The 27889-nt window shown below is 43.1% G+C and overlaps 2 protein-coding genes across 3 annotated transcripts in view; both read left to right on the top strand.

Annotated features, from left to right (window-relative positions):
* LOC105288071 overlaps positions 1 to 741 on the top strand; it is a 35100-nt gene extending 34359 nt beyond the window's left edge. Inside the window, exon 6 of the mRNA XM_020034539.2 lies at positions 14 to 741. The gene's annotated coding sequence lies outside the window, so the exon portion shown is untranslated. The remainder of the gene's footprint in view (positions 1 to 13) is intronic.
* On the top strand, positions 207 to 27546 carry LOC105288028 (ral guanine nucleotide dissociation stimulator). Of its 2 annotated transcripts, XM_026971386.1 has the most exons (7): positions 7087 to 9054; positions 14056 to 14636; positions 19927 to 20031; positions 20357 to 20777; positions 22253 to 22875; positions 23016 to 23330; positions 23444 to 27546. In XM_026971386.1, exons 2-7 carry the CDS (start codon positions 14451 to 14453, stop codon positions 24089 to 24091), a joined length of 2298 nt encoding a protein of 765 aa, XP_026827187.1. In that variant the 5' UTR covers positions 7087 to 9054; positions 14056 to 14450; the 3' UTR covers positions 24092 to 27546. The 2 variants fall into 2 exon arrangements, with proteins under 2 accessions (XP_026827188.1, XP_026827187.1); XM_026971387.1 differs by lacking the exons at positions 7087 to 9054; positions 14056 to 14636 and adding an exon at positions 207 to 307.
* Positions 27547 to 27889: the final 343 nt, after the last annotated feature.

The following is a 27889-nucleotide window of genomic DNA, read 5'->3' as shown; positions in this document are numbered from 1 at the left end:
CATTGTGTCCCAGGGTAGACGGACGAACCCTTCCACGCGATGCCGAACGGTAGGTCAGACCGGAAGCGGCTGCTGCGAGTAGGATCCCTCGGGAACCGTCCCGTGCGGGAGGCAGGACTCGGCGCAGAATGATGAGCGTCGTTGGCTCGTGTTGTTGCTGCTGTTGCCGGAAGCGAATCCCCGAAGAAGAGGAGCGACAAACCCGGCGAGGAAGACGAAGACGCCGACGACGACGACGAAGAGCGAGTCCGGATACCTCTAGCGCCAGTGGGGGGCTATGAGCGCTGACAATGGGGACGAATCCTTGGTAATTATCATACCTTTCTCTTTTTTATCGCCCTCTCTGTCCCGCTCGCGCGCCCGCGCGTGGTCTCTGTCCTCCTCCGAGGCCCGCGAACTCTACGCGGCTCCGCGCCGCTCTCGTGGACGACTTTTCCGTTTACTCTGTATTTTATTGTTACGTTAAGTTGCACGTATGCTAAGTCACGCGTTGGCGTTACGTTCAGTTGTACGTTACGCTTCTGCGATGTGCCAGTTGTAAGATTTATCTGAGAAGAATCCAACAGCGTGTTTGTCTTCTTCTCACCTCGTTGTTCTTCCGTTTCTTACGTCATTACGCTCCATCGTCATCTGTTTCCAGTGTAATTAGTTTGTAAGCGTTACTGCGTTCCGTTTTTAAGCGTTATCGTGTACTGTTATGGTGTAACCCGGATTCTGGAATGTGGAAATATATTTTAATACTAATTTACTCCGCTGTTTCTTTTATTTATAATATCTTGCGATGTTATCAACCTTGCTTGATTTCTCTCAGCGTCATTGAAGTATGCCGGTGATCTTGTGAATTTGAATTTGACGAATTTCAACGAATATGGAGATGTATTCCCATCCGCTCTCATATTATTAATAATTAATTCTATGTTTTTCTCTGGTACAGTCGATTTGCAGCGATCTGTATTCAATTTTCTTGACATATAGCTTCTAGAATATGAAAATGTATTCCGAGCCTACTCTGCTCCGCTCTCTCTTTTTTCCTCTTTTTTCTGGCTCTCTCTCTTTCTTTCTCTCTTTCTCTTCTTATCTCTCTCTCTGTCTCCTGCCACCGTGTGGTAGGATTGTGGCTGGATTTGAAAGCCCGTTGCTGACGTAACGCGGTCACGGACCGTGCATTTTCGTGGACGGAGGTACGACGCTTGAAGACGCGATCGATAGAGACTACAGCTCTGGCGAAATTTACTCGCCATTGTTCCTGTCACCAACACTTGAATCACTTTTCTACCAATGAGATTTAACGCACTTTTTTTACAAAATATCTTTGCATCATTGATAATTCTATGAATTTTTAAAATTTCTTTAAATAAATTTTTTTCAATTTAAAAAAATGCAAGTAGGAAATTTTAAATATTCTTATCAGCGAAATTAATCACTTGCATAAAGTTAATGAAAAATTATTAAACTTTGCAGAACTTTTCGTAGCATAATTTACGTGAAAAGTATCAATCAAGATCGAGAAGACAGGACTCTTTTTATTGCAGCCCCAATTAGGTTCTACTCAAGCCGAAACGAGAGCTTGACAGTTGAGCGACTTTGCCGATCGATTTCTACCTTCCCTTCCATCGCGGACGCTTTTCACAGCGGATATTCGTATCGTGCTTCCAAAGTGCAGCATTTCTACTGCACCTGTTCGCGCTTGCATGTTTGTGAAGCGTATCGTCCTTGGATGTTGGACGTCGTCTTCCACGTTGCGTCTTTCACGTTTCGCAAGTACGCGCTGCAATTTGCAGCTGAAATCGCGCTAATCGCGCCTAATTCGCAATCGCAGGCTTGACTTGCAATCGCGTGCTGCGCATTTTCATGCGCACTGCTCGAACAAAATGTCAAGGATCGATCGTTCGCGCGAGCGATCGCTCGCTCGCGCCGCACATGCGCACGATGACTTCCCATTTTCGAAATGATCCCGTAACGAGGCGCGACGTTAACCGGCAGAAAATTACGGTGCCGATGAGCGTTGTGCGACGTCGATGGCCTGACGTTGCGGGCCTTGACACGCCGCACCTCCACGAGCACTATCGACCTTATCACGAGTCCTTCGGCGCGCCCGTGAAACGTCGCTCGTGTCCTTATCGCGGTCGCCGCTCGTGATAGATTGAAACACCGCTCCTCCTGGATCGATGCTGATCTCTTCGCTTCGAATGGCATATTGCAGACGCTCCGGAATTACCATCGTAGCTTTTATAATATATATTATATATTTTTATATATTATTTTATATTATATAGTGAACTGATTTCGAATCTGATAATCACGTTTAAAATCAAGATTAATATTTATTTTCAGTACTTCTTGAAACTGTAGAGAAATTCAAATAGATTCGGAATTTGCACTTGAATTTCCGATATTTCACGATGATCAAGGCGAGACGTGAAAATTTGTTCTGCATATCCGAGCGCTGCATCTCGTTTGTACGAGGCAAATAAACGCGCGACGCGGATTGCGGCGCGGTTCCGGCAGCGGATTGGAGAACGCGCCTATGCGCCGTCAGTTGGAAATCCGCGGGCCGGTTTCTCCGCTCCGGCGAGCCGCATTCTGCGTTTTGCGGGACGCGCACGGGAATGCAAAGTAATACGTGTCAGGTCTAACGAGGCGCGTCGCGGAATGCAGGCAGGAGGCGAAGGAAAACGCGCGCGCGGCCGCGTGCTCCAACACGAAGAGAAAAATTAAAACACGGCTGCGCTACGGAACTTAACATTCCTGCGGAACGATCTTTCCTGCTGCTCACATTGTATCGCAAAAGGCAGATGCTACTTGTTGAAATTAATTCTTAAAATATTAATATTGACATGTATGTATATAAAGTGCATATCGTGTATTGTGATACAAATGTATGCATAAATCTTTAAAGGCTGTATGCGCGTGTATTGAATTTTGTTGTAATATTTAGAAAGGATTTAGTATAATTTGATCGCTCAGGGCGATTTCATCATGAGAAAAGTTTGGAAAAAGCTGTATTATTTTTTATACATTTTATATTACTATACCATGTAAAATAATATGTTGTTACATTCTACTCCAATTACTTGGAATGAAATTCTCACGTTTCTCGCGCCAGAAGAATCGATTATGACGGGTGCACGGCGATATCGGCGTACTTTCGCGATTTCGACGTGCGAAAATCGCGCGCCGGAGGGAATGGAGGGAGCGCAAGACTCGCAGAAAGGAAAAGAGATTCGGTCTCGTTCCGTATCACGAATCCAGAATGAATATCCGCCTTTCTCACGAGGCGAGACGTGAGAAGATCGATTCGAGCGAGTCTAACTGGAACGTGTGTAGTTCCTCCGCACAACTTTAGGCCTTATCTCCAATTGGAGCGATCATTTCATTCACGGAGAGATATACTCTAGACCCGACACCGTTGCTCGGATTTTTGCTCGGCGAACGAGCGAGATCAACCGGTTGAGATCGGGATCTACGGGAGGAGTTGCTTTTACGATCGCCACCGATAGAAAATTTAACCTCGATTCGGGTTTATTAGATCCACTTAAAGCGATTAGCACGTTTTCCACGTACATACGAAGGAGGTCGGGAGATCCACGATCGCGACAATTATCCGATCACTTGGATTCCGTCGTGGAAATTCGCGCGATTGAATCAATTTAGCGGGAACTTGAGTCAAATTGGTACTCAAGAGGCGATCGTTCAATTGATCCATTTAAAGCTGATTTCGATGTTTACGCATTACGTATGTTAAATTCATATGTAATATGCGAGATAAAAATAAATTAAAAATAAATTCAATTAGAATATTAGTTACACTAAAATTGATATAGTAATAATTTATTTATGTTTATTAATCATATTACACGATATCATAACTATGGTATAATCAATTTTGTCATAGTCGTAGTGGCTCTCGTTTGCACAACGGAAAGAACCCCCTTTGCATCACCAATTGAAGAAATTTTGTTCTATAGTGCTGACTCCATCAGCTGGAATCACTATTGAACACACAAATCGATCGTTTATACAAATGTTCGTGCGCGGCAGCTCTCGCTGGGGCCGAATTGCTTATTTAAATGTGACACATGTGACACACTTCTGTTGAAACTTGCAGTCCGCCACAAACAAGACACGTACAATGTTTTCTCGAGATGATAAAGGATAAAGGAATCAACTGACCCATCCCGCGAAAAATAACTTTGAGATTAACAGAAAGTCCAATTTTTCAATGAGACACACAGGATTAAAGAAAATACATCGGATGTAAAATGGAACTTGATTGATATGTGTTCAAAATATTTATTTTTAATTTTATGCCTTTGCAGAAATAAATATCGAATTTTCTGAATATTATTTCTGAATATATTTTAAGAACTGAGGCGGAAGGGTGAAAAAAGTTAGTGTCGGTCATGAGTTCTTAAATTCAATTGTAAATCGTAGCAAAATCCGCGTACATTCTACGCTGTAACGCAATATTTCCCGCCGTGATCGCAGCCGATTAGCCGCGCCTCCGGCTTCATCCGGATTGAACTTTAGCTCTCGGCCGGTGTCGAGGCTTGACCGACTTGAAACCGCTAACTGTTTCGAACGAGTTCGACCTTGACTGCAATATATCGCTTCCGTCAGCGATTCTCATGGAAAAAACAACTGGACGATAATTCCTTCTCATTCCGTCCAACTACGCGCCGCTTTACCCCCTTCAAGGCGTCGTTTCAGGCTTTTCATCTTTCATCCCTCTCAACCCTGTTCCTTTGCAAGTATCATATTTGATTTTCTAATAACAAGATTGAGTTTTATCAACAAGCCACAATAATAGCTCAATAATGAGTGAGATTAATTATTCAGTGCGACTCAATGCATTGTTAAATATGCAAAATAACAGTTTCATCAGTCGAGCGTGAAGGCCTGGGAAGGCTGACTTTTTTCTGCCTTTTCGGGGACGCAGGGAGGCAAAGATGGGCGGGCGGACACGTGACGCGTGGGACACGCGCAATTCTGAGTCACGCTCTCCCACGAGGCGGTGCAGCTCCTCAAGGTCTCTCATAGAAGATAATCGCGATGATTTCGCGCATGGACGACGCGTTAAAACGAGGTCTCTACGTAGGTTTCTTATGTAAATTCACGGCCATTGTGCGTAGTCGCGGATTGGCTCGATCGCACGATCGGTCCGCCATGAGCGAAGTCGTTGCGAGAGAGGCAGAAGCGGGGGGGAAGCTTAATTGCAGCCGCAGGATGCAATTAACGCGGCGATCGCGAATCGCTCATTGTGAACGGCACCGACGAAAGTAAAACGCTGGGAAAATTCGCCATTTGAGTTTCTACACTTTCGCCAATCGAGTGAGGTTTGCCGCGAATTGAGTGAAGCGAGTAATTAAACGCGATTCGTTACGGGATCCCGTGGCAATTTCTCATCGAGTTGTCGCGCGCCACATTTAAACCGCGTGCGTAAGTAGAGCGTACGAGTGCGCCGCGCCGTGGGGATCCCGATATGAATTCCAGTATAAATTCCGAATGTCAAATAACACGGTGGTTTGCACGTCCTGTTGCATCGCACGCTGCGCACCGTGTTTTCATTCCGTGCAATCGTGTTTTTACGATTCTCGCGTGCAGATAATAATTTATAATTTATTTTTATTGTTGTATTTCGTGCGCATTCTGATAAGCGTGACATATAATCGCTTATTAATCTATCTTCTAATTCCTGTCGCTTTCTTTCCGTTGCTGCGTACTGAAGGAATTAGCCAATAACGGTGCGACCTCCTTTTACAGTTTGCGAGTGTGAAACGCGCCGAATACCATATCTCGTAGGATAAAGCGAATCTTTTGTATATATGTTAATCAAACGAGAGAGTTTCTTTATTCAGGAGACGTTTTCTAGCAAAAGAAAGAGGAGAAATAGTCGCTGATCGATGTGACGATGCGGGGTTAATGAACGTCGCGACGTTTCGCTGTAGGCGAAATCTTTGCCTGGATCCTCCCATGGCACCTTTCTTTCTCGGGTCCGCCCGGTTTAATATACGTGACATGCAAGAGTAAACGACCTCGTCGACCAGCTGCTCAGGTGTGACGCCTGGCAGAAGGTCAGTCGCCGCCTTGCAGTCACGCGAGATTAACCCTAGTGTTAACCCCTTCGGATGTAGCCTTCTTAAAAAAAACAACAGATTGTTGCAGGCATTTTAAAGTTATTGAGATAGCATAAATATCCAGATTAATTATTGCTAAAATAATATAATGATAATGTGAAGACCTTTTCTGGAAGAAATTTTAAAATTTCTTAAAATTGGGAAAACACGTCAGATTGTTTTTTAAAATCTAGTATTATATTACATGTACATTAAATACATCGGAATAAATTGTTAGAGTTATCAAAACTAGAATTTTTAGATACCTAGCTAAATCAATACTAACGATAATAATTAAAAAAAAAGATCGACCTTTGGCGTTTCTGCACACTTCAAGTATATTTTACATTCATTTCGCAACAATCGCCTTGAGCAGTTTCGGCTCTCAGTTTAACGAGATTTTCGAACGTGTATCGACTGCACTGGTCTTCGTCCCACGGGCATTGCCGGCCAGATAACGATGACGTCGTCGTGACGCAACATCGTGATGCACCGTCGTGGTTCCAGCACGTCACGGCGCGTCACGGAGTGCGTCACTCTGCCGGATAACGATGACGATGATGACAACGACACCAATAACGGCGATCGTTACCGACGATCGTATAAGTTTAGTTCCGAGAGTCACGCTGCAAGTTTACGACCGTCTCTGAAAGCCGTGCACTTATGTTCGATCACGACTGTCGCGGCCATGAGTTACTTCCTCGAGTCGATGAAAATCGCAATCAAATCACGGCATCCATTCTCGCCAAGTGCGGAATTGGACCCGATTGGATTAGGCTCACCAAATCTAATAAACGCTGGAATTCTTCAGCGAGCAGTTTCTATCCGTCCGTGCAAATTTAAATTTCAAAGGGTTATTTACTAAAATAAAGGATTCAAATGTTACTATAAATAATAAAATTATTTAATTCTCTTACGTAATATTGTAATAAAAAAACTATATCATGAAAACATTCGTGCGACGACGTGTATCGAACAGTTTTCGAATTTTTTAGATGCTTTTGTCGCTTTTATTGAAAGGTGCTGAGAAAAGCAGCTGAATACCTAATACGTCATTCCCTGTAGTTCAATTTCACGACAGCCGTCTGGGGCTTGTTCAGCTACCCTTACAATGTCTCTTCTTCTCCCCAAGAGGCGGCGATACACATGGGAGGGTGATTTGATGACTCAGAGCGTTGTTTTATAGGGACGCGAGAGTCTGCTCTCGCCTGGAGGAGCAATCCAGTTTGCTTTTAACAATAGATGAAGGGTAACTACGATAGTATCAGGCATCAGCGACAATCAAAGGGAGCGAGACTCGTCCATGATTAAATTCAACGACAAAAATATGCGACGTCCTATTTCAAATCACTAACCATCATCGATAATTCTCAATTATTAACTGAAATTTTAAAATAATCGATCAATGATAATAAAAATAATAATTGAAAATTACTAAGTTAAAAATCTATTTATTATTTGTCAAGATAAATTACGATAAATGTATTTCTATCCCACAATGAAATTACGGTATTGATATAAATCACGCTTGCATAATTTCGACACCAATGGCAATGCGTTTACGTGCTCGATATCAAAGTCGATGTCAAAGCGAATTGGATTCACGCGATCATCTCGAGGAAGCCGCGACTGTGTCGTGTAATCCTAGAAGATCATCGTATTTCCAGGATTGTGTGTAGAAAGCGTAGCCAACAAATAGCCTCATCGAAGGCTCTCAAGCAGTTACGCATATGTGCGCTTGTCATGTGCCGCACATCCTGCAACTGTCTTGAGCGATCTAAGTTTTAGCTTTATATTTTAACCACACAATGTTCTACGGAAAATTATCAACTGTTGTTGATAAATTTAGTGGCTTACAACGGCTCTTTAATTTCTGATTGTTTAGTGTTTACCATGAAGGAATAAATAATATTGTAATAAATTATATTGTAAATAGAAATTTATATTATCAGCTAATTAAAATAATGAATTGAATGAAGAAGATAGGACAATCTTGTTAATTTACTAATTAAAATTCTTTTAAAATAAACCTATTGATATATAAATTGATATAAATATACAAATTTATATACAAATTAATGAATAAAACTAAAAACAGCGTTTGCCAAATATACTTGCGCGAGAATTTTGCCAAAAATAAATTACTGAAATAAATAGAGATCCAGAAACAATTTATCAAAACAAACAAATAATAACTTAATTAAATTTAGATTTATTTCGATCCACGCGGAGCAAAGTAATCTAAATTTCAGAACAACTTTGAAATTATATAATTGAAAGTATAAAATTGAATAAAATCGAAAGTGTTTCGACACAGACGAGCCTCGAAATTCTCGGAGTGACGTCACTCCAGGATCGATCCGCCCAAACACATTCTCGAGAAACGTCATTTTACGACCTCGGTGCTGATATCGGGCGATACGTTCCTGATCAGCGTGGCGGCGGCGTGGCCAGTACTCGGTGCATTCCCGACTGCACATTCGACCGGCTTGGCGACCGACGCGGCGGTGGTAGCGTCAGTCGGCGTCGGGACGGCAAGCCGCGCGGTCATTTTGATTGCCTTCAGAACCGGTGAACGCGCACGCGCGCGCGTAAACGCGTGCGGGTACGTTCGGTCGCGTTACTCCGTCAGGTGATACGCGAACGGTGATCACACCTGGCGAACCGCAGGTAACAAAATTCAACGGCAGCTGCAACGCGCGAACACGCACCCCGAGAGAGAGAAACAGAGAGAGAGAGAAAGGGGGAGGGAAGGAAAGAGTCACTTGGAGTCACTTTGGACGACGATCGAGCGAGTGATGTCGGCTGAGATCATCGGGCGTGATTCTAATTGGCAGCCACGCAGGATATCGCGATTCGAATCAAGGATAAACTCGGAACAAGATCGGAAGGCCGTCGAGATTCGCTCGATCGATCGGCGTCGTTCAATCAGTCTCAAGTGAGATTCAACTTGACTAACTTGATCCTGAATCGTTAATCCAAAATTCGCAATGTGTTTTTTTGTTTGTACTCAATAAAATTAATTTTATTGAGAGAGAGAGAGAGAGAGAGAGAGAGAGAGAGAGAAATATTTAAAGTTAGAATTGGGACGTGTGTGCGTGCATATTATCTTGTTGTTGAGAGTTTTTCTTGAACCTTGCGGGTCCGAGGAAGAATCATTTCGGAGTGCTTCCGGTCAGTAAAAAGTTATCAGTGAAAATTATCAGAAACAGTGCATACTATCAGTTTTACTGTTTCCTCAAAAGAACTTTGTTTTTCATTCGCGCGATGGTGCACGCACGTCGTCGCGCGCTTCTCGGCGATCGATCCGCCTGTACAATGATTCATAAAGTTCAGTGAAATAAGTGCAAAACCCGTAATTGCATTTTTCTTTGTAGAGATACGCACAGCTGGTTTCCTTAGAATCTGGAAATTGCTCGGTTTCCGTAGAGCGCGATCGATATTTCACTTTACATTAATTATCAGCGAAACATCTAGTTACTGTTTATGCCTCGCGCATTTTATCGTGCAGTATCGCGTTTTAATGGCGCTACATTGGTATAAAACTTCCATTTAAGATTGCAGAAATAATCTGATTGCACTCGGGGCAATGCACTGGAGGCTCAAAATTTATCGATAAGAATGGAAAATATATAATGTTTTATGCGTACACGTATACGATAAAAATATATTATATCAATTATATTAACATTATTATATATTATATTGAAAAATTAAATTACATTAATAATAATAATTAAATTTGTGCCAATACAATTAATTGCGTTGAGTAATAACAATTGCAGCGATTATCGAGAAACAACGTGAAAAGTTGTACTCGTCACACGAATTCTTCAAATATAATCTTCTAAATACTTTTGTTTTCTGTTTTGCGAAAATTTTTAACGACTCCGGGAGGCTCCTCGTTTCGTAGGTCGTAAATAATCGATAAAACTGGCTTGATATTTTTTACGCTGCCATTATCCTTGGAAGCACGTTTTCAACGTGAAAATACTTTTACGAGTACGACTCACTCAGTCTTTTCTTTTTTTATTTAAATTCCACCAGTTGCGTTTTGCATAAATTGTGTTTGAAACTGTATGAACCCTTTTCTCGCGTTCATGGGGTCAGCTATTATTCCAGTTCGGGCACGCGGCGGTTTCGCTCAGGCGATGTAATCATTTGAATATCATTTCCGCTTTTGATTCCACCGCTGCTATTCCGAGATCATGCATCTCGCAGCTGTCGCAGTCGAGGCTGCAGTAATCTCGTTCAGTGTCGATTTTAATAATCGTTATTACCCAGTTTTCTCTCTTTATGTTTTCTTATCATGAGCGTTCCGCGAAATTTCCACCATTTTACATTGTTGCGAGGTAATGTTAAAAGATGGAAAATTACGCGATAAGAATATTTCCACCCGAGCTACGTTAGACCTGGTTGCAAAAACACCTTGAAAAACTCTAACCAGTTATTGTTGAGCCGCGCGAACACGATACACGTACGCACAAATACCAATGTAATGAATGACTAACCGAGTAACCTATTAGTTAGGCATTTGTTTCCCATAAACCACCGACACGCTCGGAACCCCACGTGCTAACTGAATCCATTGCGGAATCGCACTGCCAGTTCTTGTTCAAAGAAGCTTATACAAAGAGAAAATACGAAGTTTCAAATAAATCATTTTCTCTCACAAGAGGCAATCTGTTGTTCAAACTTAATCGAAAATTTGCAAGATTTGCAGATAATATTCAAAAGTAACATTAAAATTGCAATAAATTAACTAAGTTGCAATAATAATTGCGAATTTAATTAACAGAACATAAATTACAATATTTTTCGATCCTCATCAATTTTCATGAACAATATTTATTTTTGCGAAAATTTATGTTGTGGTTTACACGAGAGGAAGCACCGTTGACATCCATAAAATATTGTCGTAGTTTACCCCGGTGGGAGTCGGTGGCTCATAGGGGCAATTTACGGTCCATGCATCCTGAATGCGTGAAGGGCGGGCGACAGCTACTATCGATGGCGAATTTAGGGAATGGGGACAAATTAGGCTGCTTCCCATCGCGAGTAAAGGGTTCGCGTTGGCGTCATTAAACTCATCGAGTGATACGAGAGATCAATAGAGAGAGAGAGAGAGAGAGAGAGGCATTTAACGTGGGTTAAGCACTTCCTGTCGCTGAGCGAAACGATCTGCTGCCTCCCTTTATGGACGTCGCGTTGCATAATGCATTCCGATCGCATGTGCTCTCCTTGTGAGTGCGTGAGCACTCCAGAGACGCGAGATCGCAGATAGTATTATGGTTGCGTGTCACCGCGAGATCCGTTATCACAGCGAACAATGGTTCCTGTGTCGGAAAATAAATTCGATGCTATTCGCATTTTTGAATCGGGAATTACGGTTTTTCTTTGTTTCTTCGACTGGACTGTCCATTCACTGTGCGTTCAATGCCGACGCACTCGCCGTGAAACGCGCGCTTCCTCGCGATACAAAAAAGGAATCCTTACGGCGATTACGTCAAATTAATGCCATCGTAATGCCGCGGCGAAAGCAAGAAAGTCCCAGAAATCGCGATTTCTTCTCGGACTCGTTTCCATATTAATTATCGTGACCGCAACACGCACACGCGCATATTCTAGTTACAATGACTCTTTCATGTTCAAGTTCAATCGAGATAAATTCTGAACGAGATCCGCAAGGAGTACGCGCGATTCTAATTTTGTTGTAAAATTAAGCAGAAAAATCGATGTGACGAAAACAGTATTGACATCACAGCTATCAATTTCCGCGAAAATAATTACGACAAAGATCAGCGGTCTTGATTATAGTGGCTGCTCTCGATTAAGGAATCGCCCGTTACAGAGCGGATTAGGAGAATCGCACTTATTCATCGTTTCCGTCGCAATGCATCCGAGGTTAAGGTTGCGACACACGCAATCCGTACGTCTCTCTCTCGTGCCATGTCGTGACGGGGCGTTCGTTTTATCGGAACGAGGCGTCGACGGGCATCGACACTTTTTATCACCGTGTATTCGACTTGATCGTATTGCGCCGTAGGGCCATCACCGTGACATCTATTCCAGTGAAATCCAATCGTGGCCGATAACCGAATTTTCATCGGGAGTATCACCTCCCCTCTCTCCTCCCCATCATCCGAGGAAGAGCAATCCGATCAGTCCAGCATGTTTTCACCTCCGACTGCGCGCTTTATATCCGGCAATCAAGGAATAAAAAAATCTACCTCGTTTTCACAGCGAAAAGGGATATTTATTGAGACCGTTGCTGGAAATAATTCTTAATTTAAGAGCGGGAATAATTAAAGGGAATAGGTAACTTCGAATTCTTTTCTCGTGAGAACCTCTTGAGGGTAGCGGGCACCCTGGAATTTTCCAGGAGAACAAAAATAACGCCGAGGATATTTCGGGGTTGTCTAGACATTACTCTAAAGATAGTCCGAGCAAATTAAATAATGCGCGTTCCGCGCGCGCGCCGGATTGTAGTCCTAAAAATATTTCGAAAATATCTCGGAATCGCGTGTTTCTCTTTCTCACTACGATCGCTCGATCGATTTTTTTTCCGCTCCGGAATATTAAAACGCCGCGAGGAATATTGAGAATTGCAGCAGTCGATTCGCGGAACGAAAGATTATCGCCCATTAGCGGAACGAAACGCGACGGCGACGCAACAAATTGACAATTGGAGGACACATCGCGCTTTCACATGCACATCACGAGGTCCCAAATGCGTTTAACCCTTTGATACCAGGGTGAAGACTCATAGACTTCCATTAAAGCGACCATACCCGTGTAGCAACATGAACACGCAGTTCAATTAGCGCGAATCAAGATAATCATTTTTCTTATTTAATTGAACAGCCACTTCTATTGGTGATTTATATTACACCTAAGTGCGTGTGCATTTTATATAATTTTTTAAATTTTATTCTCTGCATAATTTTGCTATTACATATTAATATACACATGTTAATATGTTATAACATAATCGTGCGAAATAAAGTAACAAGAAATAATTATATAAAACATACAGATCATGTGATCGTGACGATTTTAATTAATTATTCAATTTGATTATTTAATTACTTATATTATTTAAACAATTTTATTAAATTGTTCTTAATTACGCGCGCGCGCGTGCAGGTAAAATTAAAAATCAGTTTTCTCATTATGCCGACAAAAGAACTGACGTGCCCTTTAGCTGCTAATGGAGCCTCATACTGCACTGCCCTTTAACCTCGAGAGAGTGAAGGGGTAACAAAGTCGACGAGCTCTCTCTCTCTCGCTCTCGAAATATAGATATAGAATTCGTGCGCACGGTGGAGTCACCTCACCCACACGATACGCGTATACCGGAAGTGCAAACACGCACGTCACCTTCGACCTTTCGCTAATTAATTATCGACCTAATGGAGTGTGGCGGTCAAGCTGTCTCTTTGATTAGCGCCTCACGAACTAAAGTGCATCGGATTCGCTGGTTTACTTTCTTCTTCTTTGTCATCATGTCAAGTTTGAGGATGATGATTAATCCTCGATAAGACTAAATGGGTCGCTCGTGCTTTGGATCTGCAAGGGCCGCAAATGTCGCGCATATGCGCGATCATTACGCATAGATGAGTCAATCACGAGCTCGCTTTGAGAACGAATTTGGTAAATTCTACTCTTTGCGGGCTTCAGAATGATGAGCACAATGAAATGATTCTTCCTCGTACACTTGGTATATAAAAATATTTTTTTTCATTTCGAGATTATTAATTTATCTACATAATAAATAAAATTTTAAGAGTACGATCGTGACAATCGGGAGCAAAAGATCCTCTCTATATATTAAACTGGAACACCTGCGAACGACGAAGTGACTCCGTCCGTCTGAAGCGTACTCTACACTCTCAACCCTTTGTTCGTCAAAGCTGAAACTACGAACTTCAAACTTTAGCCGGAGCCGTCGAACGTCGCAGATACTGAGCCACCCGATGCGATGGTACGCTCCTGTGCCTGGAGCGAGCTATCGTGCGTGAGCGTCATCGGCATCATCGTCAACATCAAGGCTTGGTGACGCGCGGTCGGCGATTCAGTTAGCCGACAACCGGCGTCACGATAGTTCGCGTTGTTTCTTGCCCCTGCGCAAGAAACTGGCCCGTCCGAGAGGAAAGTCGTCTTGGGAAAAATATCATCCCCCGCAGAGAGGAAGGATACCGAAGGGTGCAGTGAAAGAAGAAGAGGAGGAGGAGGAAGAGGCTAAACTTTCGCAGTGCAATTCCGTGAAAAAAGGAGTATCGAGGGCACCGAAGGGTGACACCGGGGAAAGAGGAACGCGGGCAAAGCACGTGGATGCTGTGGCCGGTGTTGGGGGGGGATGACGGGCTGAGCCCGACAGCGTCGCCCACGCCGGTGGCGACCGGCGCGGTCCCCCCCGCGAAGGGGGTGAACAAACTGACCCCTCTGCTGCTCTGCGCCCCTTGCAAGCCCGGCGGCCACCGGAAGAACCAGAGTTCCACCCAGTGGTACGTGCAACAGGTAAAGAGACACCGGATGACAGATGGCACTCCTCTGCAATCTGCGACTCCCTGTCACCCCCCACTCCACCCCTCGTTTATTGCCTCGTTTTCGTTGACGACTCGCGTCCGGTCACGCGTCCCGTCGACAGAGAAAGCGGTCTCAATTACGATCACGATAACGTATCAAGTGTGGATAAGATCACGTGCACATTCGCGCCGGCGTGATTCTTATTTTTTAATTTAATCCTCACTCTTGGATCCGATCGCACGAGCAAACTGCGGAGCCTATTTGAATCGTATCGTATGTTGTTTCTGCTTCGCAGGGTGTATCTTAACGTTTTGGTGCGATACAAGAACGATTTGTTTTCGATTCTCGAAAACAATCGTGTTCAATTTTGAAATTCTTTGAGATAAAAGATAAGTCAATTTAGTTAATTGAATTGACTTATTAACAAAATTTTAAATCAATATCCGCTTCTCGAGAGTCGATACTCATCAGGACTCAAATTATAAAAGAGATTCAATCAAATTTTTATATAGAGGAAATGCGAACTACGATCAGAAATCGAGAAATCGATACTGTTTTTTTACGATACGCCCTGTTTATTTGCATGTGACTTGCTAGAGATATCGTTTCTGCAATGAGTTGAATATTTAATAACATTAAGCTGCACGCAGCACGAAGTGAGTGTCAAGTATTTCATTACTTTCATCGTCGTGTTTAGTTAGTGCATGATGATTGCGCTTGTATATATATATGTGTGTGTGTGTGTATGTGTGTGCATTGCCGCAATTACATCAGCCACATGTCCGAAACCTTGGAAGTAACGAGTGCAGTGACACTGATTCGCGGATCAGTTCGCGCGCGCGCGTGTGTGCTGGTCCTCACACACCCGCCCGGTCGTTTTATCAAGTAATCAGGGTCAGAGTGTCATCGGAATCATATCGTCTTTCACGAGACGCGGAAAAAAACGATCTCCTTTGCGGTTTAATCGGCAAAAATAATTTGCGTTATAGCACAGTCATCATCGGCGAGTGGAGGAAATTTTTCTTCGGAAAAATATCAGAAATTCTCACGCGTTGTTCTTTGGATTAATATTATCAGGCAACTGAATGCATCCATTACTTATCAAAGATATCTACTTCTAAACGATATTATTCGATATTTAAAGAGAAGATATATTAATGAATCTTTTGCAGCTTCGTAATCATTCTTTTTATCGACTCTAGGAAAAACTTCTGAATAAAATCGTATAAAACTTCTCTCGATAAAAACTCCTATGGCAAAATTCGCAAATTTACTTCTTCCAAGCGACAACTGCAACACGATAACTGCAAATAAAATTCTATGCACCATTGTCCGTGTAAAAGATTCTTTATACTTTTTTTATTATCACGAATCGCTGCAGTTCTGCAGGATGAATTCATAAAATCGATGCGATCCGCGGGAATTCGAACGGGGGATAACGAGGGGTGTATTTCGGGCTCGTGCAGACCGTTGACCCTGGCAACGACGGGACGTTTTCGAGATTCCGCGACGCCGCCGGTCGCGCGCGCGCCTCGGCGTTCCAGAAACGGTGAGCACCCCGAAACGGGGCGCGAACACAATGTTTCTGCCATCCACCGGCAATTTACTTATGGTCGTACGTCGCCGACGTCGACGCGATCTCGTGAATTTTGCATCTTGTCGGTCTAGGCAATCGATCGCCTACCCGCGTACGGGAGTCGCGCTCCGGTATATTTCTGTACCGATTCTGTACCGCGCGATCTGCAGTAATATACGAACCCCATGATTCTTGGGAAGTCGTTGCTCCCTAGTTACGCGATGTCGTTACCCTTTTGCGACACTCGAGTGTCTATTCCGAGAGAAAGATCAGATTTATTTATCATATTCGCGTGGTCTCTTGCGCGGCGATTTCAAAAGTGTCACTGCAATCCAGAAATCATAATCGTAAGCCGCGTCCAAACTTTGTCGTGACAGAAAGTTGTTTAAACTTGGTATATTTATTAAGCGAATTTAAAGAGTCTCTTTTCGATTTTAAAAAAATTAAGAGATGCTCGTTAGGCAATTTGTCTTATTATATTCTTATTATTGTTATTGTTATCATGTATTGATTCAATGCTATCAATATACTCATTAAGTAGATTGAAATGAGAGGTATGTCATCCGACAAAACTGCTGATATCTATTTCTGAAACGCGCGTGACGTAATCATAGCGCTGAATAATAACATACGAATGCACAGTGTCTTATTACCGGAAATTTCCTTAATTACTGGCGGCACAGCCTCGATCGGGAGATATTCCGCACATCGTTTTGCGTAAGGAATAGGAAATATCGAGGTCTGAGGCTCGTGCTATTTACAGTGGAACAATGGCGAACGCTCAAGGGAAGCAGCATTCAAGGACGAGCGCAGGTACGAGGACCTCGAGTCACGCTCGGGTTCCTCCTGCGAGCGTCTAATTGCCCGACCGTTCCGGGGCGTAAGCGGGTGGTCTTGAGGCTCCGAAGACTTCTCGGGACTTTCCTTCGCACGACGTCGTGGACACATTTGTCCGCCTCGCTATTCAAATTTTTCTACTGGACACCTGTTTTATTGTTGAATAATTTTTAATAATTTTATGTTGAAATTAATAACAAAAAAATAAATGAGAAAGAATTACTAGTGGAATTAAGTGCAGCTAATAGCGAAATTCTAATAAATAGTCATGTTTTTTTCAACTTGAGATTTATTAATTTTATATTCATCAAAAGCGAAGAGAATATCTTAGTTTTCAATTATCCATTTGATGAGAATTTATAATATTATTGTTTCACCTCGCAATTTCGCACTTTGCAGAATGATATTATTTTGACATTAATTTTCCATTAGTTTCGAATAAAGTTCACATAATTACACCTCCATCCACAACGTATATACGCGTGCAACAAATGCACATAACGCTCTGAACAGTTTCACAACCTATTACTTCGAACAATTCTTGCGAGAAAACGATGTTCCTTTGATAGCACGCATACAAGGGAGAAACAGAGAAAGAGAGAGAGAGAGACGAATGCGACATGTTCAGTTTCTAGTTTTTCCCGGAAGCGATTTCTTTTCTCGTGAGACCCGAAGAAAATCGAGGCAATGGCACGCTTTTCTTGCGGTTGCAGCTTCACCGATCGGTCTTGTGGATTGCGTTGTCTGCGTATGGCTTCGTTTACAATCACTTACACCTCCGACCACGCGGGATTCCGGCATTATGCTCCTTTATACAGTCTGATACCCACTCTGTTTACGGAATTTCGATATTATTATAGATAAATAAAGATAACGAAACAAACAGTCTGTATCGCGCGTCTATTCATTTCTGATCGAAATTACCAGGAAATTTCTCTCCAGATAGAGATTATCGTACAAATATATTATAATTATCGACATTCTTACATAAGCTGTCAAAATGAGTTTTTTAATGTATATATATGTATATATTTATCTATATATAATGTTTTAATTAAACTATATACATTATCAAAAATTATAATATTTATTTTATATCTTTTTTCTTAAATTTTCGTTAATGTTATATGTATTAAAACAAACGTTCATGAAATTTTTTAGAAACAATTTGTATCATTTCACGCTTATTTTATTAAATCAAACTCCATCTGCCAAGTTAATTAACACGTTAAGCGCCGAGTTCATTCTATTTATCTTTTCGTTTTCGCTGTGCAATACTGCGCGGCCTGTAAGGAACGGCAGCGTGACGCTTAACGTGTTAAATCAGTGCTTCGGTATAAGTAACATACGGACATTCTTCTTCCTCTTCTCTCACAGTCTAATTTTTATGTTTACTTATTAAATTTAACTGACTGTTAAAATGGAAAAACAAATGGCTGATTGGCGTTTTTACGGTGAGGACGCTCAGAAGCGTTTCTCGCGATCGACTAATTGCGGTGTCTTTACGCGACGATAGGCCAAAAGACCTTTCCCAAAGGCTAACTACCTTTAAGGCGGACTTATCGCGCGCCTTACATCATCGTGCGCATGTATGCGTCTTTATCATGCTGGAGTTAATTACGTAGACTCATTGGCATCGGCTGCCACTGATAAACAACGTGTTCACACGTAGGCACGTAGACACGTGTGTGCGTACTTGATATGTGTGGTAAATACATATTTATGTCGCATGAACTGTGACTCAGTTGTCTTAATGATTCATTCTCATCAAAGTCATCATCATCATAATCGGACCTCTGCGCTTCTGCCGGCTCGCACTTTTTGTTTTAATTCTCGCATTGTTCTCGGCATGATGATGCTATTTGAATTTTCTACGAGCGCGAAATTATAGGCTGTGGGTTCGCGATGTGTGCATCAAATTTCCGGGAACAAAGAGAGAGAGAGAGAGAAACAAAGAGAATAATTACATCTCCTGTTAAATTTCAACTAGCAAAACCGATCGACGTAGTAACGTCGGTACGTCATTGTTTTTACGGGGTTTGATGCAAACACGTCAAAAGGCTGTGTATTTTAGGAACCCCCCGTTGGCGAACACGTGTACTTTATTTATGTTCATGCTTGAATTATAGATTTTATACATCGACGATTATGACGCGGTAATGCGGGGAATCATCAGACGCCGATTATTGGGAACGGTAATGCATGATGCCCGGCGAATCGATATTTAAAGTAGCGTGTCGCAAAAACGCAGCCTGGGGGATAATTGCGCGGTCAGCGTGCGATACTCGAAACAGGTTGCAAAGAGCAAAACCCCGCGATGGAGTTAATTAATGCTGCCCATCGACAATTAATGCAGTAGATGCATTCGTTAATTAATAGGCCAGCATGAGATCGTTAATCTCTCGGAAAATCTCGCGTCCGTTTGTCGAAATGTGTTCGCGTAAATAAATTCGTCGTATTCATCATTGCAAATATAGATTTGTTGATCGCGGGATAACAGTTCGATATTTATTAAGCCGCGTTTTCGCTGAATCGCGATAATCACGAGAGGAATGTTATTCTGCAGAGTAAACTGCAACAGTCATCCTCGGTTTATTAACAAATGGATCGGCGCCAGATCGGAAGCGAGATTGGAACGTCAGCTTCTATCCGACATTATCGTGTGATGCAGGTCTTATTGACCATGGCACACCTTGGTATTTCGCCTGGTATTCCGGTGTGCAGTTACGAGCGTAAATCATCCCCCGCTGCGCGATCGTTTGTTCCATTATTGCCAACTGGCCCCATTACTGGCAAAGGCAGCATGATTTTGTCACCGATAGGGATATTCTGAGAACTAAGTTCGACGTGTATTCTCTTGTTTTACAGCCCACATGGCGTCTATGGGGCGAGGAAAGGGGCGACGGCGTCATTTACACAGTGTACCTGAAGAAGGTCCGGTACCATCGACCCACGAGGAGTCTCTCGACATCGGTGAGCGCTTTTTTCAAATTTCAATCTTTCAATGAGGTCTCCATTTCTCGAATTTTTATATTCGATTTAAATCAATTTTTATTTAATATTAAAATCAATTCCTGAATCTTTACAAAATTATATCAAATAAGTTATATATGTATAATAATTATATATATAATAAATTCGAATTCAGCAATTTCGATCTTTAGATTCAGCAATTTCTCCCTTCTAAAAAAAGAAAAAATAAATATAACGAATTTAAAAGATCTTTTCTGTATCACTTTGTCTGTTAAAAGAAGCTTTGGTACTCGCTCAGAGCATTCAATTTTCTCAAATCCATTAGGATTCCGACGACGAGATCTCGCATTTGGAATGGGAGACGGTGCGGGTGCGCTTCTTGAAGGCAGGTACGGTGCAGCGGCTGGTCGAGAGCTTGGCGAACGACGACGGCGAGCTGGAGTCCACCTACATAAACGTCTTCCTGGCGACCTACCGGGCGTTCACCACCCCGCGTGAAGTCCTCGAGCTGTTGCTTGCGCGATACGACGCTCTGGACGACACCGCCGGCTGCGAACAACATCGTAAGACCCTCGTCCAGGCCCTGCACGTCTGGTTGGATGCGTATCCGGGCGACTGGAAATCACCACCTAACCACCCCCTCCTCACCAGGCTCCTCGAGTTCACGCATCGACGCCTCCTCGGTTCCGAGCTCGAGCTTAAGGCCAGGCATCGACTGCATCGCTTCCAACGGGAAGATCAAATAGGTAAATCCTGTCGTTTCCGGTCTTTCATGTCGGTTCACCTTTGCGATATTTGAGCGTTATGCTGAGCGGGTATCGAAGGATTGATAAGGCAACGTGAGAAGTTCAAACACGATGAATCGGAGAGTCGATAACGGTGTTTTTCAGCGACGCAGATGTATCTGAGTTTGTCCTTCTATTTCGATTTGAGATAATATTTATATAATTTGAAGATATTTTGTAAAATCGAGTTTAAGTGAATTGTTCTTCTTTCTATTTTAAACAATACTTAAAATGCAATATGTTTATATTTTGATAGATCGTGTATTTTATTCTGCCATTCTGAAGTAATCCATTTTCATTGAAGCGACATGCATGATCGATCGGAATTACTTGTATTCAAGGTTTAAATAGAAAATGTATATCTCGTAATTATCCCCGGAAGGATTATGGCGACTGATGACGGTAGGATAGGAAAGTACTGCTTATGCAATATGAGCGTAACACAGCTCGCATGGCAGCTCGTTATTTGCCGCGTTTTCGCTGAATCGCGATAAGTGAGCAAACAGACATCCGCTAGGACATTACGTTACAGGTGCACTATCAGAAAGAACCAAGCCTGCCAAACGGAGGGGAAAGGTTACGCCCTACCGCGCGAATCTCTCGAGATCGCACCACTCCGATGATGTAAAATGTTCTCCTCTTCAAAATTTGCAAAGAGAATCTAAGGGAAATATCTAGTATAAAATTTAAATGAAAAAGATCTAACAAATGATATCAATCAGGCTTAAAGCATAACATCCGCCGGATACACTCGAGATATCGCGGTGCAATGTTTTGGCGCATGTTTTCACGGCGCGTATCAAGAATGCAGCAAAACGACGTATAACATCTACCGCATGCAGCCCGCGCAAACAGCATTACGAAAGAATGGCTTTATCGCGTGTTCAATATAGCGAGACGGAGAAAGAAAAAGAGAGATAGAAGAGACAGAAAGCATCTGAATGTTAGCGATGGTGAAAGGCCAATCAGACAGTTCGCGGTCGCACAAAGGCGTCTGCTTCCCGTGTAAATTGAGAGTCCACCACTGTTATGCCGCCGTAACAACCGAGGCAGGGCTCACCTTTCACTCAGGTTTCGCCTGATGGGAACCGTCCAGCCCGATCCAGTTACAATACCTCAAAATAGAAAGACTTAAACTAACCGAAGATCGAAAATGTGTTCCGAAAAAGAAGAAAATTTTCAATCTCGAAAGAATGAAATAATAAAGCCTGAAAAACACTAAGACAGTTTCCCAAATCAATCGTGGATATTGATCTTACACCTGTTGCTGTTTACAATTATAATGTGGCAAATTTCAAGATAAATTTTAAGATAAAAATGACATCTAGCATCTTACTATTTAATTTTATAATATCCATTTTCGTTCATCTCAGATTATTTTTCTTCAATTAGGATAATTTAGATAAGTTTTATCCATCTTTCTTTTCTTCTTTCAGATTCCTGTATGGTGTATGACAATGGTCGACCTATACGCAGTTCCCCGGATCCGATGTCAGATCATTGGGGTAACTATATCTTCCCCGAAGTACCCCATCGCCACTTCGCCGAGCAGCTGACCCGAATGGATGCCGAGGTGTTCAAGAAACTAGTCGCCCACCAGTGCCTCGGCGCGGTTTGGTCCAGAAAGGATCGTTCACGAAGTCACGATGCCGCCACTGTGTTGGCGACCGTGAACCAGTTCAACGCCGTCTCACTAAGGGTGATCTCAACAATACTGACGGACACGACACTCAAATCGCAAGAGCGCGCTAGGATTCTCGAAACGTGGATCGACATCGCGCAGGAGCTCCGGGTCCTCAAAAACTTTAGCAGTCTGAAGGCGATCGTGTCGGGTTTGCAGAGTAATCCAGTGTATCGTCTGGAAAAATGCTGGCAGCACATGCCGCGCGAGAAACACGAGCTGTTCCGCGAGCTCGAGAGGATATTTTCCGAGGAAAACAACGCGTGGACACAGAGGGAACTACTCATCAAAGAAGGCACTGCTAAATTCGCCGACACCGCCGGTAGAAGTGACAGGCATCTGCAAAAACTCTTTCAGAAACAGAATACTCACGCGGGCGTAAGTGTGACGTCATGGTACCTAATATATCTTTTCTTAACTTCTGTCCAATAAGATTGGGTGGAAATTTAAATAGTGAGCTACGTCTTTCGATCCCGCAATGCGATAAATTCCTAAATTTACCCAAAATTGCCTTTCAGAATATCAGCTATGGCACGATACCATATTTGGGCACCTTCCTCACTGATCTAACGATGATCGACACGGCGATACCGGACGCGATAGTCGACGGTCTCATCAACTTCGACAAGAGGCGGAAGGAATTTGAAGTGCTCGCTAGGATAAGGCTTCTACAAGGTGCGGCAAACGCGTATAACTTCAACATGGACCCCGTGTTCGACCGGTGGTTCGATTCAGTGCTGGTGCTAGACGATCGAGAAGCCTATAAACTCAGCTGCCAAATCGAGCCACCCCCAGCCGGTAATACTCTCAACAACCGCGGCAAGAAGAAGCAGGTCAGCACCCTTCATTTAATCAGTTTATTAATGTTATTATGTTTTTATGTAGAAAATATTCTATTGCCAATAATTTCCTAAACGAAGACTAACTCGATAAACTCGCTTCGCAGTGTCATCAAGGTCACCGGAAGAACGACTCGATCGCCTCCACGTCCAGCTCAAGCAGTTCCCAGTTCTACTGTGACCTGGATTCCCTGCCGAGTTCACCCCACAATTCACTCGATCGACGAACGTCACCCTCGCAGATGTCTAGCTCGTCTTCGAGTTCGTCGCTACCGTCCATGGATGTATCCTTGAGTTCCGGCGGAGGTGGCGGTAATCAGACACGCCTAGCGCCACCGGCGACTGCAGTAACGGCCAACGGCAGCGCACCCAATCTCGCCGGATTGTCCAGTCCCAGCCACTCGCACAAGAGCTCGCCAGATTTTTACATCATCAAAGTCACCATGGAGACAGACAATGTCGAGACGGAAGGTGTAGTACTGTACAAATCAATAATGCTGTCGAACAACGAGCGCACGCCGCAGGTGATCCGAAACGCCATGCTGAAGCTCGGCCTTGAGGGCAACCCCGATCAGTACACCCTGGCTCAGGTGCTGCCCGATCGCGAGATGGTGCTACCCAACTCGGCCAACGTCTACTACGCTGTAAATACCGCACACAATCTCAATTTCATCCTGCGACCGAGGAGGGAACCTAACGACGTGACCTCCGACAGTCCCAGAAGTAAGGGCAGCGGCCACAATCACAAGCGGTAGTCCTGAACCGCCGCCGAGTCGTCCTCCGAGCGCCGATTAGCCAGATCCGCGGACGATCCTCGAAGTCTCCTGATGACACGGTGGGCGGAACAGTTTCGGACGGTTTCAGACAGTTCCGCGGACTCTCGACGCGAGATTCGTGTAATGGTGGATTCGAGTGGAGACGAGAATGGCGGCGGGGAGCAAAGTGCAGCCGATCGGGATAATTGCGATGAATATGATTGCGACATATTTTCCTCGATAGGATGGGCCAAATATTAAGCTGTAACTTTACATGCGGAGCGTGTTAATTATAGCACTATTGATATTTAGTATTACAATACTAAATACATTAATAGTGTTCCAAGTAATTGCCGGTAAATTCAATTGGTAATGTTAATGTTACTAATCAATACTGTTACATATCAAAATTATCACCACTATTAGTAATATTAACAATATTAATTACATAATACATTATTACATTGTTACAATATTATTACATATCATTATACAGTAACATTACAGCTTAATATTGGGTCTGCCGTCACGTTATATATCCATTTTGAGAACAATAATTATTTATATTTAATTAACCATAAAATCACAGAAAGCTATGACCATCGCGGTCATCACGATCGATTATATTGTTCTTTTTGAATGCGGATCGGAATTATTAGATTAGGTGGATGAGCAAGGAGAAACGAATCTCGTCGATTCGTTCATTTAGGCACCATGACAACTCGGCTTCCTCGGCTTTTCGTAGCTGTGTGAACAATAGCCGAGCGGAGCCGAGGTATGATTAAGCACGGTTACTCGTACAACCGGAAGTGCGTAAACCCGCGCACGCACGCACGCACGCATGCAGGCAAATAGGCAGACACGCACGCACGCACGCCATGACTCGTACCATACTCAACAGACAATATAGTTGCGTAAACCAAGCTAGCGAGCTACTCTAGCGTCTATTCCAGGCGCGCGCTCGGCGTGAGTCACGCGCGATGTTCTTTCTTATCGGATCCGCCACCATGATGCAAACGAGCGTGGCGTGGGCCTTGCATTCTCGTAGTATGCCTCGTAATATGTAGAAACGTTGCGTTCAACGTTTGGCGCATTGTAATTGCAATCAATTTTATCTGCCCATTTGAAAAAATCGTGATAATTAAAATAAACGAAGATGCGCCACTTCTTTTTGAATTTATCATGAAAAAGAGATGTCATTAGTGTTTAGCGCTAAACACGACCATCTGATCCTGAGTAATATTTGCTCGATGCAAACACGATGATATTATGGGATTATAAGTGTATCAAAGTGAGAGGATTTATCTTATCTTTTTCCATTGATCACAAGAGAGAGCAGCCACGTCAAGTGCGAGTCCCATTTAGGACATGCCGATGGCTGTCTGATTACACTTGATATTACGAAACGATAATTGCACAAGACTTAATGTACAGCGATTATTGAATGTTTGTTAAATTAAATTATTCGATCATTGTTATATTTCCAATTGTTCCAGTTGTTCTTCTAAGAGAGCCGTGTTTGGCGTTAAACGTGCGAGCGGGAATGCGGGCGTTGCGACGGAACTTCGCGCGTGTATGTACATGTATGATACGTGTGTTAACGAGATTACAAGCGAATAAACGGACAAGCGCGAGCGCGACTCGCCGCCGTAACTCGCGACGGCGAGCCGCTGTGTGATTTTTTGTAAATAATTGTAATTGCGTAGAGGGTACGGTAGACTCGACCAAGCCGGGTCCCCGGCGATAAACTGTCAATTATTAACGCTATAATTTCCCTCGTGTACTCGAAAATGTAGAATCCGGAACGGGCACTGCCTTTCGTCGATATTCGTCCTTTCATCCTATCGCGAACTCGTCCGGAGCAATCACGTCGCGAAGCAAGAGGAAGAAAATTCTGTGATAAAGGAATCTCCCTTTTTTCCACTCTCTACGACAAAATCAAAGGAAATCGGCCACGCAACGATCGGGCAGGTCAACTTCTTTACGATATTACTGATAAAGCCAGAAACGAAGTATCCAAGATGGCTCGCGCGATAGTTTTACGACTATTTTATCGCGGCAGTCGCGACAAAGAAACGGAAGATACGACTGCAATAATAAAGCAGAAATACATATTTTTCTGGCGTTCTAAAAAAGTCGGAAAAGCGCACCGAAAACGTCACAAATATTCATTTTATGATTCGGTACTTTCAGTGGTAAAATAAACATGTTCGATCCGATTGCGGGAGAACTTCGCCTTTTCCATTTTCATGGGAAAGTCGTGGAAGATGCTCAAGGAATTTCGCGAAAGTTTGTTTGCGAATAGTTGGTATTTTCGTCTCGTTTTACTTTTATCTTGATCAATAATTATCTTTTTTTAAATCCATGCGAATATGTACAGTGAATATGTAAGAGTGCAAAGATATTAACACACTTCTGTGTCTGTAGAGGATCCTACAGGAAATATACGAGAAACATGTCTTCTCTTAAGAAAATCATGCTGCAAAAAGTATTATTCATTTTTTCATAGTCGTACGCACGCAAAACGAAAAGCGATGTACTTCACAGATACGAAGTAGGCTCTCGATCCATACTTTCCAGCTGAAGACATTTTTAATCGATTGATGGCAGAACATTCTAAGAGGAATATCCAAAACTGCGTAACAAAAATAGCACGGTCACAATAAATTACTTTGCGCGTAAGAGCAATTTAGCCACGATGATATTCGATTACTGCATAATTAAATTCGCGAGATATACGAAATTGTTTATAGTTTATATACTCGTTACAGACTCGACAGGTTCTGGCCGACTAAACTTGGCAGGGCCGAATCGCCCTTTTTCCCATCATTCCGGGCACGCCTGGTTTGCGGTACTCAATCGATACGACATTACGAAAACGAGCGTTAAATAATGAAGAATTCGTAAAAAGGTGGGCTTGCCCAGTCGGTTTTTCTGCCCGGCGCGGCGGGACCTTCGTCGAATCGAATCGGAACTCGCGCGCTAATCAACTCATTGTGAGTCACTTCATCACTGTCGATCGGTCGGTTTTTCATATTTTTACAAAGCTTCGCGACCCGTAAACACAGCTGTAAGAGAAAAAGAGAAAGAAAGAGAGAGAAAGAGGCAGGAGCACGTAGAAGCAAATATTGGTCGACGATATTTAGATCGGATAAGGTTTCTCGGAGACGCGTTGTTAGCTTTTGTACACAATTTTGTACTTATCTCCCCGTCGATTTTCCCTTTTCCTCCCTCCGTACCTTTTCTCCCGTCCCTCAACTTTTCCTCCGAGTCTCGTATCTGTTTGTCTATAAGTAACTGTATATTCCTTTCCGTGTAGACGGCCTCGAAATAAGGAACAAGAGCAAGAAAGAGAGAGAGAGAGAGAGAGAGAGAGAGAAGGAGAGAGAGCGCCTACGCAATGAAGTTCTGTAGTACGAGCTGACAAAAGTGAGAATAGATGGCCTACACTTTTACACGTGCGCGTGTACGTGTGTTTTCTTTCATCGTCGAAAACCCGAATTTATCCCTCCTCCCTTAACCCCATCCTCGTAAACCTCCACCGGTGCCATTGGAAAACCCTCGTCAATTTCCATTCTCTCATCCCATTCTCGCGCCCTCCTTTTTTTATTAGCCCGTTAAATCGTTTATGCGATGACGCGGGCGGAGTGTCTTTTGAAGGCCGCAGCTTCCGGTGGCTATGCTCCATTCTGATCACCCAGGATATTGCTGTTCGCAGCTCGGAGTACGTTAATCAAGGTGGAAACTGTATTCTGGCGAAACAAAGCCGGAAGATTATTGAAGTATTAAAGTGTAAAA

Source organism: Ooceraea biroi, chromosome 7 (genome assembly GCF_003672135.1).
Source record: "Ooceraea biroi isolate clonal line C1 chromosome 7, Obir_v5.4, whole genome shotgun sequence".
NCBI classification, from domain to species: domain Eukaryota; kingdom Metazoa; phylum Arthropoda; class Insecta; order Hymenoptera; family Formicidae; genus Ooceraea; species Ooceraea biroi.
This window is presented reverse-complemented; position numbering and strand designations above follow the sequence as displayed.